Source organism: Dothidotthia symphoricarpi (assembly GCF_010015815.1).
Source record: "Dothidotthia symphoricarpi CBS 119687 unplaced genomic scaffold P153scaffold_1, whole genome shotgun sequence".
In the NCBI taxonomy this organism is placed as follows: Eukaryota; Fungi; Ascomycota; class Dothideomycetes; order Pleosporales; family Dothidotthiaceae; genus Dothidotthia; species Dothidotthia symphoricarpi.
The window spans coordinates 626,313-639,818 of NW_022985008.1; the positions used below are offsets into that span (position 1 = coordinate 626,313).

General features: G+C 52.3%; 5 protein-coding genes across 5 annotated transcripts; 2 read left to right on the top strand and 3 right to left on the bottom strand.

Moving 5' to 3' along the window:
* Positions 1–555: 555 nt before the first annotated feature.
* On the top strand, positions 556–2,772 carry P153DRAFT_362337 (cytochrome P450 monooxygenase-like protein). The gene is made up of 4 exons (XM_033667111.1): positions 556–1,003; positions 1,081–1,277; positions 1,340–2,449; positions 2,532–2,772. The coding sequence occupies exons 1-4, from the start codon at positions 914–916 to the stop codon at positions 2,689–2,691; spliced, it is 1,557 nt and encodes a 518-aa protein (XP_033528965.1). The 5' UTR covers positions 556–913; the 3' UTR covers positions 2,692–2,772.
* A 1,044-nt stretch (positions 2,773–3,816) lies between these two features.
* Positions 3,817–6,128, bottom strand: P153DRAFT_279222 (TRP-domain-containing protein; the record flags this gene model as incomplete). The annotated part of the gene is made up of 3 exons (XM_033663004.1): positions 3,817–4,202; positions 4,254–5,759; positions 5,807–6,128. 3 exons carry the CDS (start codon positions 6,126–6,128, stop codon positions 3,817–3,819), a joined length of 2,214 nt encoding a protein of 737 aa, XP_033528966.1.
* A 1,300-nt stretch (positions 6,129–7,428) lies between these two features.
* On the bottom strand, positions 7,429–7,797 carry P153DRAFT_5121 (uncharacterized protein). The gene has a single exon (XM_033673249.1). It carries the CDS (start codon positions 7,697–7,699, stop codon positions 7,499–7,501), a length of 201 nt encoding a protein of 66 aa, XP_033528967.1. The 5' UTR covers positions 7,700–7,797; the 3' UTR covers positions 7,429–7,498.
* Positions 7,506–9,854, bottom strand: P153DRAFT_362339 (glycoside hydrolase family 81 protein). Its single transcript, XM_033667112.1, has 2 exons — positions 7,603–9,854; positions 7,506–7,553 (listed from the first exon to the last, which is right to left on the bottom strand). The coding sequence occupies exon 1, from the start codon at positions 9,775–9,777 to the stop codon at positions 7,897–7,899; it is 1,881 nt and encodes a 626-aa protein (XP_033528968.1). The 5' UTR covers positions 9,778–9,854; the 3' UTR covers positions 7,506–7,553; positions 7,603–7,896.
* Positions 9,855–11,917: 2,063 nt separating this feature from the next.
* P153DRAFT_362340 (uncharacterized protein) lies at positions 11,918–13,263 on the top strand. Its single transcript, XM_033667113.1, has one exon. It carries the CDS (start codon positions 12,092–12,094, stop codon positions 12,950–12,952), a length of 861 nt encoding a protein of 286 aa, XP_033528969.1. The 5' UTR covers positions 11,918–12,091; the 3' UTR covers positions 12,953–13,263.
* The last annotated feature ends 243 nt before the right edge of the window (positions 13,264–13,506 follow it).

Genomic DNA, 13,506 nt, shown 5'->3' on the forward strand with positions numbered 1-13,506 from the left:
GAGCTTATTACCTTCTCTTATTTTGTCGTATTCTGTAGCATTCTGATGGACACCACACAAAAACCAAAGGTTCAGAGTTCAAACTTGTCTTACTCCCTGAGGCGATTTACTCAAATAGAGCTGACAAGACTAGTCGAGGAGATTGGTCAAGGTCCCTAGCGCAGTGAGCACTAAAATAGGACAGTAATCACCAGCCCGCAAACGTCCCGGAGTCTTTCAGCGGGTGTTGATTGGCATCTTTGATTCTCCTGAGTGTGTCTCCTCTCAACCGGGCGTAAAAGCGGGAAATAGTTTAGCAAGAATGGGTAGCAGGGGACACAACACCGACTACTGCAAGGAGGAGTTCTACTCATAAGAAATGATTACTGGCGCGCTCAATATTAGGTAGTATTGGGAGCTTATTTCCAGGTTGCCGAGTAACCGAAGGCTCTTTACGGAGTTCGGAGCGTCGCAAAGACCGAATGCAAATCTAAACACCTACCTGGCGAATCACTATAGATTTAGTATCCGATAATATTGCTACCGCTCATGTGCCTGGTCGACTATAGGTATATACTTGTCGAGAAGTGGCAATGTTACTAGCGATCCTCGCATTACGCAGTGGAGCAACCGGGATTAGCCGCCTGTCAACGCTTTTTCACCACTACTGGAAATATCGACGTATGCTGATCATCAACCCTAACACAGAAAATGACACGCGTCATGTAGGTAATCGAGCGGAGCCTCTCTGCTCACATCCGTGTGCTGATGTGAGACCCGAATCGCACCCGAGTTATTGGACACGACTGCGCTGGTTCGACTAACTAGGAACCCTACATACATGAGAGGTGATATATAAGGACAGTAGCCACTGTGGAGTATCGTAGCTTGTACGCCCCTCAAGTTGAGATCTACGATTGTTTTGAGAATCATCATGGCGCATCCGACAATTAACGCCCCGGAAGGCTTCCGATTATCCAGTCTTGCAGGCATCAGTTCCTCAGTTGGGCTCTTTCTCGCATCAGTAAGTGTATACCATGAGTCCTTTGATTCTCTTTCGGCTCCACCTTAAATCCCATCACTGTCACTAACAATAGTCAGGTTGTCCTGTATGGTGTGTACACCGCCATCTACAACATCTTCTTCCATCCACTTAAACATATCCCGGGACCTCTCCTCTCACGCGTATCCGGTATTCCATACATAGTTAACGCACGCTGCGGCAACGTTGTTTCATGGCTTCAAGAGTTGCATGAAAAGTATGGAGACGCCGTGCGAATAGCACCGGCAGAAGTTTCGTAAGTAGCATCATTGATTCAAGGTACTGTTAGGACCATGGCTGACTTTCCTCTCAATCTAGGTTTACTTCCGGTGACACAGCATGGCAAGATATTTACGGATTCAGAACCGGTAAACACAAGAACACTGGCTCGTACCTCAAAGACCGGAGTTGGTTTCCACCCCCTGTCGCCGGTGTCTACTCCATCATCCAGTCAACTGATGAGGACCACACGCGTATTCGCAGAAATTTGTCGCACGCGTTCAGTGAGAAGGCGTTGCGACAGCAGGAAACGCTTATTCAAGGGTATGTAGATTTGCTTGTCCACCGCATGGATGAACACGTACAAGAGAAAAAAGACATGAACATCGTGCGCTGGTACAACTACACAACCTTCGACGTCATCAGCGATTTGAGTTTCGGCGAGCCACTGTACTGTCTTCGCGACGACAAGTACCATGTCTGGGTCGATACGGTACTGGTTTTTCTCAAGTCTTTTGGGTTCCTCTCCACGCGCGCAAAGTACCCCGTGGCAGCCTTTTACGACAAGATGCGGAACATGTTCAACAACAAAATCGCCAAGACGATGCAGATGCGCAAAAACTTCTTCGAAATGGTGCACGACAAAGTCTCCACTCGTCTGGAGCTAGAAACCGACCGCCCGGACTTCTTCTCCTTCATCCTGCAAAACCAAGGCAGCGACGCAAAAGCCCTGACAAGGCCGGAAATGGACGCAAACGCCATCGTCTTCCTCGTCGCGGGCTCCGAGACAACAGCCACCACCCTCTCCGGCGTCACCTACCTGCTCCTCAAGCATCCAGAAAAGTACGCAAAGCTCGTACACGAAATCCGCAGCAGGTTCACGTCTGCCTCGGACATCACGGTCGAAGCAGTCAACCAGCTCCACTACATGATCGCTTGCCTGCAGGAAGGACTGCGCTGCTACCCGCCCGTCCCCGCCGGCTTCCCCCGCCTCGTCCCACGCGGCGGCGGGAATATATCCGGGCACTTCATCCCCGAAGGCACGGCGGTGAGTGTCTCGCAGTACGCGGCGTACCACTCGGAGCGGAACTTCAAGGACGCAGATGCGTTTGTGCCGGAGCGGTGGATGGGCGACGAGCGGTACGAGGCGGATAAGCGCGAGACGTTGAATCCGTTTTCGTTTGGGCCGAGGAACTGTTTGGGCAAGAAGTAAGTTGCACATCCCTCTCCCCCCCTCTCTCTATGTGTCATGAGGTATACACGGATAGCAGTTAGCTGACACATCTACTAGTCTTGCATACGCAGAGATGCGCCTCATCCTCACAAAAGTGCTGTTCAATTTCGACCTCGAACTCCTCGACAAGGAAACAGATTGGATGAAGGGGCAGAAGGTGTTTTCGCTTTGGGAGAAGCCGGAGCTTATGGTGAGGTTACATCCTGTTCAGCGCTGAAAAGTGGCTGGCAAACACGTATGTATTAGCAAGTATCTATCACCGCGTTACTTTGCACATACCATTCATCCCATCGAGCGGCATGCACATAGTACAATACAATACAACACAATACTTGCACCTGACAAAACAAACAATAACAAAAACTCAAATCATAACCCTGCTCTGTAATCCCGATCCAAATCCCGATCTCCAGAGATGGGGAGTGGAGAAGAAACACTCTATCTGCCGATATAGCGAGATTGAGTGCCGGGTTTGTGAGTAACGATGTGAAACCCGCCCCTGGAGATTGTGTGCATGGCAGAAATTGCGAGATGAGATTTGCGAGGCAAGGTAGGGCAGGGTAGGGCAAGGCTCTGATGTCCTGGAGATATTGTGTGCGGACGGGTAGGGTAGACGTAGCCGTTCATTGAGCCATAGTAGTCTGACTGAGAGAAGACGATGCATTCCATGTGGAAGATTTATGAGTTAGAACACACTCGAGCATTCAGTAAGCGCATCCTCTCAACAATTCGGAACACGGCGTACATGTGAAGAGAACATATATACATACATAAGCAAGACCTCCAACCCCCCCTTCAATGTCCCATCTACATATCCATCCATACATACAAAGTAGACCACAACACAACACTACAGAACATAACACACCCGCGAAGCCCCAGGCCCCAGCGCTCATAAAATTACAACCATCTCTACAATCTACCGTAGTTACGCGCTCAGCCACCCACCCACCACCAAAAAGGGAGATGAAGAAAAAAAAGGACGAGTAAGAGCCTTCGTATAATCGATAGAATTCAGGACCTGGTATTCGCTATGTGACCAGTTTGAGCTAATTCACTACATGCCATGCTATGCCATGCCATGCGATTCCATGCCATGTCCATGCCAAGCCATACGACACTAAGAGAGGGAGGGAGCAAAAAAAAAAGAAAGATAGAAAATAGACAACAACAAATGAGATCTGATAGAACCAGGAGAAAAGGAAAAAGAAAACCATATAGATAGATGCACACAGCCACAATCAAGGAGGCCGGATTTTGCAGCAGTCCCTTCTCTCTCATCCTCTCTCTCGCTATCTTTCTGCACAGAACATGTAAAATTACTCTAAAGGGTATCGAGAATCTAGTACGCGTATCCTCCTGGATTGCCACGTTGCTGCTGCTGCTGGGGCTGCCATGGCGCATTAGGGTTGTATTCCGTGTGCTGTTCATGGCCGTGTTCGAGGTCTGAAAAGCGCGGTGGGCTCCTGCTACTGTCTCGGCTTATGCTTCGGTCGTGCGAGGCGGTGCGGCCGAAAGTGGAAGCGTCGACGAGCAAGTGACCGCGGTCTTCGGAGAATTGGCGGTTGTTGTAGGCTGTGTGTTGGTCTGCTAGCGGGACGACGTCGTAGCCGGCTGAGCGAGGGCCGAATGGGGAAGGCAGTGAGCCGCGCTTGTAATCTTGGGGGTCCATGAGGAGTGAGTTGCGAGCATCCAGGGGAGTGAGATTGTCAAGATCGCGTGCTTTTTCTGAAGATATTGTTAGCGTGAGTTCATTTGAGAGAGGTGGGAAAGACTTACCAGCTGCCTTCCTCTTCTTGCGATGCGGGTTCTCCTTGCAGCAGATGATGATGGCGTTCACAGCAATGAGAATAGCCAACACACCCGTCAATACGGCCTGCACAACGACGAGTACAAGACCAGTAACAGTCTGAGTAGTCTGCGACATGCCCAGTTCCTCAACGAAGATCAAAATGCAAGCGACCGAGACCACACGAACAACCTGGATGATAATGTTGATCCAGTTACCGGACTTGAGAGAGTATGGTCGGGCCCAAAGCAGCAGGATGAGAAGGAGAGCTTCGACGATAAATTGACCAGAAGCTTGGGCGAGGCCGTGGCCATCGGCGCCCGCGATGATGCAACCACGAGAGAACATGTAAACGATGGCCGGAATGAAAAGCCACCAGTAGCCCTTCTTGTAGTTCTCGTAGAAGTTGTTGTACTTGCGCCAGACTTCCTTGTCATCATAGAGAGCAGAGTCGTCACCCTCAAGCTTCTTGAATTTGTTGGCGATGCTCCAAATTTTCCAACTGAAGAAGGCCAGGACACCTGTGAAAAGAGTCAATGTGACACCGGCGAGTGTCTTGCAAGCCCATGAATCTCCGTTCTTGAATTGGTAAACACAGTATGTGACCCAGATACCGTATAAAAGGAGAACCAAGCTGGTCAGCGTCTTGGCAAGAGTCCACCAGTATCGCTTGCGGAAACTGGTCATACGCTTAGGAAAGCTGCCGAACAAAGCCCAAGTCTCCAAAATGACCTTGAATAGTAAAATTGCGACGGTGATGGAGGCGATGACAATGGCGACGACAAGTAGGATGGTCATGAAGGCGTTGCCGTTCGGAATCCTGTACTCTTCAACGAAACTCTGGATTCCCTTGACTTGGTGTACGACTTGGCTTGCTACTGTAGAGTCCTCTCCGGTTCCGTTGACGTTGGTGCTGAGTTCATCACGAGCCCAGAGCAAGACAGTGTCGAGGCTGCGCTTGCTACTGGTGTGAACAAGAGTTGCGTTCTTGAGGTAGTCGACGTTATTCTCGGTAAGGTTGCCACCCGTCTTCGAGCGAAATCCATCGATGGTGTTCTGCATGCCTTCCCAATAGATGATTCCGGCACTGAATCCAAAGTTGTTGGACCATTTTCGGTAGGCGCTAGGAACGTTGGCACTCATCATGCCGTTCAGTGCCATGGACTGGAACCAGGTCATGACATCGAAAAAGGTAGGACTGGAAGACGAAGCGCCGGCATGGCCCGCACTTGCAAGGGCAGACAGACCACTAACTACCAGGGCAGCGCCTGCGATACCCGCAGCAATGTAGGAGACGCCTGAGGTCGAAAGCGATTTTCCGTTGCTGACTTGTGACGTAATGCAGGCAAGATCTGTGCCTCCGTCCACAGCCGTGAGCTGCATGGTTGCCTGGCTGTCGATGTCGGGGACGGTGAAGGCAATGGCTGGAATCTGGGAGATGTATTCGTCGGGAATGCTCTGTTCTCCGCTTGCGGCAAAGCTACCGGCGGGCACTGCTACATGTCAGTCGCGACCGGGTTGATCAGTCGGGAATGGAGCCTACCGGGACATAACTGGTCCACCTTGGTGCCGTCCGCGCAAGGATCAAAAGAATTGTTGTAGACCTCTATTCCGTATGCTTTGACCACAATTGTAGCCTTGACTTTTTGCTCCTTCGAGTTGGTGCCCCCGAGGTCGAACTTGACCTTCTTGGTCGACCGGTCGAATTCAATGTTCAGTTTGTTGACTGTGATGTCCGACGCTCCGTCCAAGCAGGAGCTGTAGCCGTTTGTTTTGAGAACATCGTTGGCAAGTGCGCCCAGTGGCGCCGATGCGAGTAGGAGGAAGGGCGCGAGCATGGTCGAGTATGTCGTGTGCGTCCTCATGGCTGCTGACCTTCGCCCGCGGGCGGTCCCTGGGGCGGGTTTCGATATGCGAGGTATGTGTACGGTAGGAATGCGGGCTGCGATGGCGTGGGTCGTCTGGGAGACGGGCGTGGGAAAAAGCACAAAGAAACGGGCACAATTAGACAATGCGCGGCTGCAGGTTCAACCTCGCTGTGCCTTGTGCAGATTCGTCGGCAAGGGCTCTAGCAGGCTACGGCAAGACGAGGTCCAGGAAGATGCTGGAGGCGTGTGGAGGAGGCAATGGTGAAACGAAAGACAAACAGCGAGGGCGCCGAGCGAGTGGTGTGGTGACAGCTGGAGTCGAGAAGGGGAAAATGCACCAGGGCGGGTTTGGGGCTGCTCTGAAACCTTGGCCACGACAGGGGCGCTGATCTTGATTGGACCGAGACGCGTGGAGCAGTGACCTTATGGTGGTACAGTCGAGCTTATCAGTGCCTGAAGGATGACCGTCGATGTTGGAACACCCGGATGAACCGTTACAGATTGATGGATGCGACAGAGCAGGCCGGCGCAAGCTGAGCAAACACTTCTCTTTAACTGCAGAGGCTGTCATGTCAGGTTGCGCCATGTTCCGCGACTGCGCCAACCATGTCTCTTGCGCGTGCAGGAGCTGAAGAATGGTACAGTACCCTGCCCTACTCAGCGAATCCCTGCTCGCTCGAGACCAGGCCCAACGGCCGGACGACCCGCCACACATTTCCGCACCCAGCAGCGCACTTTCTTTGTGTGTAACCCGTACCGTACACGTTGTTATTAGAGGCCTGGAGGTGACAGGCTGAGATCATCAGGCGTGTTCAACTACGCCCTCTGACTGCAACTCATGACAGTCTCATCGAACCAAGTCCTTTCCGACAAAAGATCCACGACTATCGAAAACCCATGCTGTGACTGTGGCTGTGCCCATGTGTGTAAAAATAGACATCTTGGCACGGACAAGACATGTGACAGAGCAGCAGCCAGCCGCAGTCCATGGGTGCAGTCAACGTCCCATCGACGAGTGACAGCATCGACGCGCAACACTCCCCAACAGATCCAATAGGTAGGTCGATGGGTGACTTTTTTGTGTTGCGTCGACGACGACGAAGCACCTTTGCGATTACATCACATGCGCCCACCCAAGACAGACGATCAATTCTAGCGTCGACACACGCACTCGGTATTTGTCTGCTTGAAGTGTCTTGGGGTTTAGTTGCGCGGCTGTACCGGTAGTCCCACGCAACACGTCTCAATTCTGAGATCAAACATCAACCCATCTCGAGCCACAACTACCTCTTCCCAGTAGAAAGGCAGTACAGCCTGCAGGAGTTGCATGCTCTACCGTTCGTGTGCGCGTCACCCCACGAAGCGTCTTAGTATGGGGTTGGCGGTGTCGCTATACGAGAGAGGAAGCTGAGGGCAGCTGAAGTGGAAGCACTAGAGAAGCCGCGCCTACCCATCTCTGACAGTTTGACAGGAACGGAAGCCACATCCCAGAACATCAAAAGCACGATCTTCAATATCGTCCCACAAACACAACACTGAAAGACGTGTCTAAGCGTAGCATTATTCATTAATCATACTTCTATATACCGTAATCTATAGTAAACATAAAGCGCGTAAAATCATCTAAAACGTCAGTCAACCGCTCGAACAGCAGGCGAAAACAAATCCATCCATCCCATCCGGTCTAGCCTTTCCTTTCCATCGTGTGTAGTTTCCCATCTCTTCTGCTCATCATATCGTATGCCCTCCCACCATAATCAGTGCCTCATTTCCAACCAAGCACCTTAGGGGCCGAATCCCCATGCGAGCCTGCATGCTCATATTGAATGAGTTTATTCGGGGTGTAAGCTTCACCCTGCACCGTCTCGTGCGACCAACCCGATGTCGAATTCCCAACATCATACTCCTCCGTGTCCACACTCGCAGCGTCCAGCATCGCCGCCGAGTATGCAAGATACCATGTGCGACTCGCGCCGCCGTCCAGCCAACTCCAATCGAAGTTCGGATCCGAGAAGAAGTTGTACGCCGTCTGGGGGTCAATGATGGCGAGATTCGCGTACAAGATGCCCCTCCACCCGCCGGCGGTGTAGCCAGCGCGGCCGCTGCTGAAATACATGTCCCACTCCTCCTGCACGAACTGCTTGGGGCGTGTGTAAGCCGAGGAGGGGTTGATGGGGATCATGTGGATGCCCTCGATGTACTCTACGTTTGTGCCGAAGTAGGTCGTGTGGTCGACCTTGTTCTCGAAAAGGATGCCGGTGACTTTGTTTGGGAGGAACTGCGGGGGTTGGTTCTTGTTGTCCGAGGTCAGCAGGAAGTAGTTGTTGAGGCTGCGCGCTTGGAGGGCAAGTTGCAGGTTGCTGCGCGCCTCCATGTTGGCGTCGCCAGACACTTTGCCCCACATCTTGAGTGCGTAGGTCGCGAATGCGTCTTCGGATGTCGATTCTTGGTCTTTGCCGTCGGCCGACTCGAAGAGACCCTTGGCCCAGGAGTGCCCGTGGAACCAGTCGAATGAGCGAGAGAATGGGAAGTAGTTGTCAGTGACCGAGTTGGCGTAGTCACGAACAAGCGTGTTGACCCAGGCTTTGTTGCTGCCTTCTGTAAGCCAATCTGGGTCGAGATGACCGATAACTGCAGCCGTCCAGACAAAGTAACCGTAGTGGAAGTGATGATCGTTGTACAATGTGTTGCCAAAATCGAGACCGACATTGTTGCCTGGTCCATATGTTGCGGAAGAGACGACGCCTTTCCAGACAGTGTCGTAGACAAGAGGCTCAGGCTGGGTATTGTTAACGAAGACATTGAAAGCATCTTTTAGCTTGATTAGTCCTGAGGCGGCAAGGTTGGAGTTGTCGGCTATGCTCTGCATCGTGTATATGATCGCAGCGAACTTAGCGAGACCTTTGCCCGAGTAGTACATGCTATCCAGACTGGTCTGGGCAATGAAGTCCTCACTGAGTTCAGCCGATCCAACACTGTTGACAAGTGCAAGAGCTTCGGCGTTGATTCTGAGGTTCTCGGAACCACCGCCACCTCCACTTGAGTTCTTGGTCCATGGGGCAAAACCAATGGTGACTGGCAAGTCGGGTTCGATCATAGTAATATTGTCAGCGACAACAGCGTGGGCGAAGCCTTTGGTCGTCGTGACCAGCTGGATGTTCGTCAAGGCAGCAGATGTCTCTTGGTCGAAAGACTCTACGTGGTGCGGTAGAGCATACATGAGCAAGGTCTGGGACTGCAGACCTCCTTTGGCCCAGGAAAGTGTGTAACGACCGGTGGATCCATCTACTGACCCGGATATAGTCGTGTTTATCGCATATGCACCAGCTGACCTGTCGAAGACCTGCCCTTCGCTAGCGCCAGCAGGAATTTTGGTGACCTGGAGTGTTCCGACGAAGTTTTGTGGGCCCGTGATAGTAGAGCTGTCTGTCAAATTGAATGGAGGAGCACCGGCAGATCCGGCCGGTGTGGCGTAAAGGAGCCATTGTGAATCATCTTCAAGCTGGATAGCGTACTTGTATGTGTCGCCGTTGAGAGACCCGATGTACGACAACGAGCGGAAAAAGACCCCGCTATTCAAGACCGGCGTCGCATCATTGTAGATGGCTGTAATGTAGCCCATCCCCTGGACACAAGGAATGGACATGAGAGTCCGGGATCCGGCAGACGGAGCTAAGTTGGCATATACCGAAAATGCCTGCAGGTCTTCAACAGATAACACCGTCTCACTACCCAGCTCCTGTGCAGAAAACACAATGTGATAGATGCCCATTGGTGAGATGAAGTACTGCGGCCTTTCCTGATCAGGACCGAAAGCGAATTGTCGTCGTTCAGTATGGCTGATTGCCATTCCCCAGGTATTCCCGCGTCCTTTCGCCCAAATCAGTGAGTATGGATGTGTCCAAACAGGGTTTTCTTGACTACCAAGGAAGAAGTTGGCGTAGAACTTGTTTGTTTGAAGAGGGACGTTGTCATCGTCAATGTGCTGCTTCTGGATAATGTGATCGCCACGAGACGATATCAATGGCGCAGGTCCTCCGGTAGCAATGGGCTGGAAAACATCTGCCAACACTGGGACTGAGGGTAGTCCTGTTGGGCCGGGATCAAGTGGAGTCTCCTCGGGGATCAAGGGTGTTCCCGTCGCAGTAGCAGGTTCCTCGATGGGGTCTCGAGTGAAGCCATGCGAAGGGAGAGCAGTGATAATGCTCTGTTGATTGTGTTAGTCTTGCACTCGCCTAAATGACAGACAATAGTTTGGAGGTAGTACGTACTCCTGTGAGTGATGGAGAAACAGTTGGTGACGCCGACTGTACTGTATCTGTGAGTACGGCGTAATAGGTGGTGACCTCGATATTCGAGTTGACCGTTAGAGCTCGTTGGTAGAGTTCCCGCTCCGTCCCTCCAGTGGGGAGACAATGGACGGGTGCAAGCCGTGTCAAAGCTAGCAGGATGAGTATAAGATTTGCCATGTTTGCGAGCAAATATCTGGAAGTATGTGAGAGAAGATAGAAAGTCTCTGTCTGGAGCGACAGAGCTGTTGAGAGTGCAGAATCTAACTTGCGCTGCTGAAGCAGTATCTTATAGAATGAGCAGTTGCCACGTGAAAGTGCTTTTTTGATAAATGGTATCCTTGAAAAAATAATATGAAGAGCTAGCCCAACCATTCATTTAGAGAAACGCCTTCTCCGATTTTCTAGGTAGATGGATGTTCAGCCCACGATACGGAGTGGCTGGATAGTCTTTCCACGACGGCCACGTTACCTGAATGGGCAGCTGGCATGTAGTTACCTGTACAACAAGCCACAAAAGTCGTGTTTTGGTACCTGAATCGGTGGCACACAAGATCTCGGAGTTCGACCCGCGGGGCATCTGGGGCGTTCTGTGATACTTGGTGGACTGTACGAATGTGTGGAATGAAGGGCCTGTGACCAGACCTTGACACGCAGACCTCGGCCTCGAAATATCTATGGCGTCCAACGTTGTGACACCAGCATAAGAAAAGGATGTGAACTTTCGAAAAGACTGTGAACGAAACTCTATGTGGTCCTGTGTATGCTGGAGAAAGATGATCGGAGTGGAGTCATAAATGTGAGATCCAATAAAAAGCCCACCTAGCTTCGAGGTGTTGTTGAGATCCTAGAGATCGTTGTACTGTGATGTAGGAGAAAATGTGTTTAAGACGGAGTGATCATTTGTGGAGGCTTCGGTGTTGGCAAATCGAGTAAAGTGTGTTCGAGACATGCGATGGTAAGGAAGAGGGCTGACGGGAAATAGCTGTTTCTGACCAAATCACAGGCAAAAAGCCCTTCAGTAGACCATGGAGGCATGATCAAACAAGACACGTTATCGCAAAACGCGTCTGGGCTGCCAGTCTACCATGTAATTAATAGTAGTCACGCTCAGGTTGAAATGAACCGTAGAACGCAACCAACGAACTCTGAGAGCTGAGACTATTAGACGCATAACCCTTGACTGTTAGGATGTGATTTAGAAACTCGAATGGTGATCTGGAGACTTCGCTGATTTTGCCCAAGTCAACGGGCTGCGGCATGTCAAAGTGCACATGCTCCGCTCCGCGTACAGCTTCCGTGGAGAGACATGGCTCTTCCAGGCCTTCGTGCCTGACCGTGGCAAACGGAGGTGCTATCCGGTTGAGTAGACGACGCGTGCGGTGTTGTTTGTTTTCAGCGCCAACCTCTCCAAACGCACGCCGAACACCGAACGCCAAACAGCTCACTCGCCACTGCCCCGCCACTTTTCACGCCACCCATACGTCATCATGAGGAAGGCACATGTTTCTTGAACTGCTCCACAAACAACAACCCCACATCCTTTGCGAATCCGTGTCCTCTCTGTAAACCCCCCCTCTCTCTTATCCTACTTCGTGCTACGACTTCAACCTCCAAACCCCTGCGCATCATCGAAGTCACCCAAGGCACGAAGCCCAGATCTTGGCTGCAATGTCCACACACGACGCCCCACCGCCGAGCTACGAAGCCGCAACCGCCTCTTCAGCCGGACAGAGCTCCTCATTCCACCCCGAACCCATCCGCCGGGTATCAACAGACGGGCCTGGCGCTCGCACAGAACGGAATGGCATTCCCATGGACCGCCGCCGCTCCATGGAGGATGAGATGCGCGAGCTACCTCCCGGCTGGGTGCGGTCCTTTGACCCCGAGTCGCAGCACCAGTTCTTCGTGAACACAAGCGCCACACCGCCACGCTCGATCTGGACACACCCCTTTGACGACGAAGAGTTCCTCGCCACACTGAGCCCAGAAGAGCGCAAGAAGCACAGCAGAATGAAGCGAACAGTCACCCTAGACGACCTGATGGCCGAGGACTCGGACGACGAGGCCCATCTTCCGGCGCGAACCCAACCAGCCGCAACACAGCCCCAACCAACCGGCATCCACAAGTTCTCCCGCAAACTAAAAGACAAGGTCACGGGCACTACACACACCGACCGCGAGACACACCGCAAGCAGCGCGCCGAGCAGGAACGACAGGCATACCTCGCCCACCTCCGTGCGCGTCAAGCCCTGATTCGCGCCATGGAGACGGGCCAGCCGCAGCTTCTAGGCAAAGACTCGCAGGGCAGAGACATGTACATCCAGCCTCCGCGCAACCCGTACGCACAGAGGGCCGGCTACGGACCAAACCCCTACGCCGGCGGTCTGTACGGCAACTCCAACGTGCGGTACATGCGCCCCGTGGGACCATACGGTAGGCCATATGGTTACGGATACGGTGGCGGCGCGGGGCTGCCGATTGCCGCTGGTTTACTCGGTGGTTCGCTGCTGGGCGCCACGCTGTTCTAGATGTGCGCCTTGGAAATGGAAGGCCTGAGGGAGTGGCGCGCGCGCCGTGTGGAGATGGGCGGTGACACGGGTTTCGCATCTGGTCTGACCTGAGGCAAGTGGGGGGCTTGGTCGGAGATGGCGGTGTTGTGATGGGGGTTCTTTCTTCGCGTTATATATCCCGTGTGCATTGTTACGATGGTGTAATGAATGAATGAATGAATGAATAAATCTAACCAATCGATTTGAATGGGCTTACCATGTATTCACCGCGCCATGGTGTTTTGTTTGAAATATCGCGTCGAGAGACGTACTGCTCAGTTAGATTAAATAAAGTCAAAGTCAAAGTCAAAGTACATTTCCATCTCGCCGAGGCCTGACCGACACATCCCTACCCTAACCCGTCATGTGCCAGCGCAAACAAGGGGTCCACGTCGATTATCACCGCCAACACATCCCATCACATCGCATCACATCACATGGTCAAAGAAGGAGAGCGAAAAAAAACCCCGATGCATTGAGTCTCAGAGTGAGGGGAATCGATAGCTGTACAGCCAGCCTGCCTGCGAATAGCG

Coding starts and splice junctions, on each gene's coding strand:
- P153DRAFT_362337 (XM_033667111.1), top strand. CDS start 914: ATGGCGCATCCGACAATTAACGCCCCGGAAGGCTTCCGATTATCCAGT. Junction 1,004..1,080: donor TTGGGCTCTTTCTCGCATCA/GTAAGTGTATAC, acceptor AACAATAGTCAG/GTTGTCCTGTATGGTGTGTA. Junction 1,278..1,339: donor ATAGCACCGGCAGAAGTTTC/GTAAGTAGCATC, acceptor CTCTCAATCTAG/GTTTACTTCCGGTGACACAG.
- P153DRAFT_5121 (XM_033673249.1), bottom strand. CDS start 7,699: ATGAATAATGCTACGCTTAGACACGTCTTTCAGTGTTGTGTTTGTGGG.
- P153DRAFT_362339 (XM_033667112.1), bottom strand. CDS start 9,777: ATGTCCATTCCTTGTGTCCAGGGGATGGGCTACATTACAGCCATCTAC.
- P153DRAFT_362340 (XM_033667113.1), top strand. CDS start 12,092: ATGTCCACACACGACGCCCCACCGCCGAGCTACGAAGCCGCAACCGCC.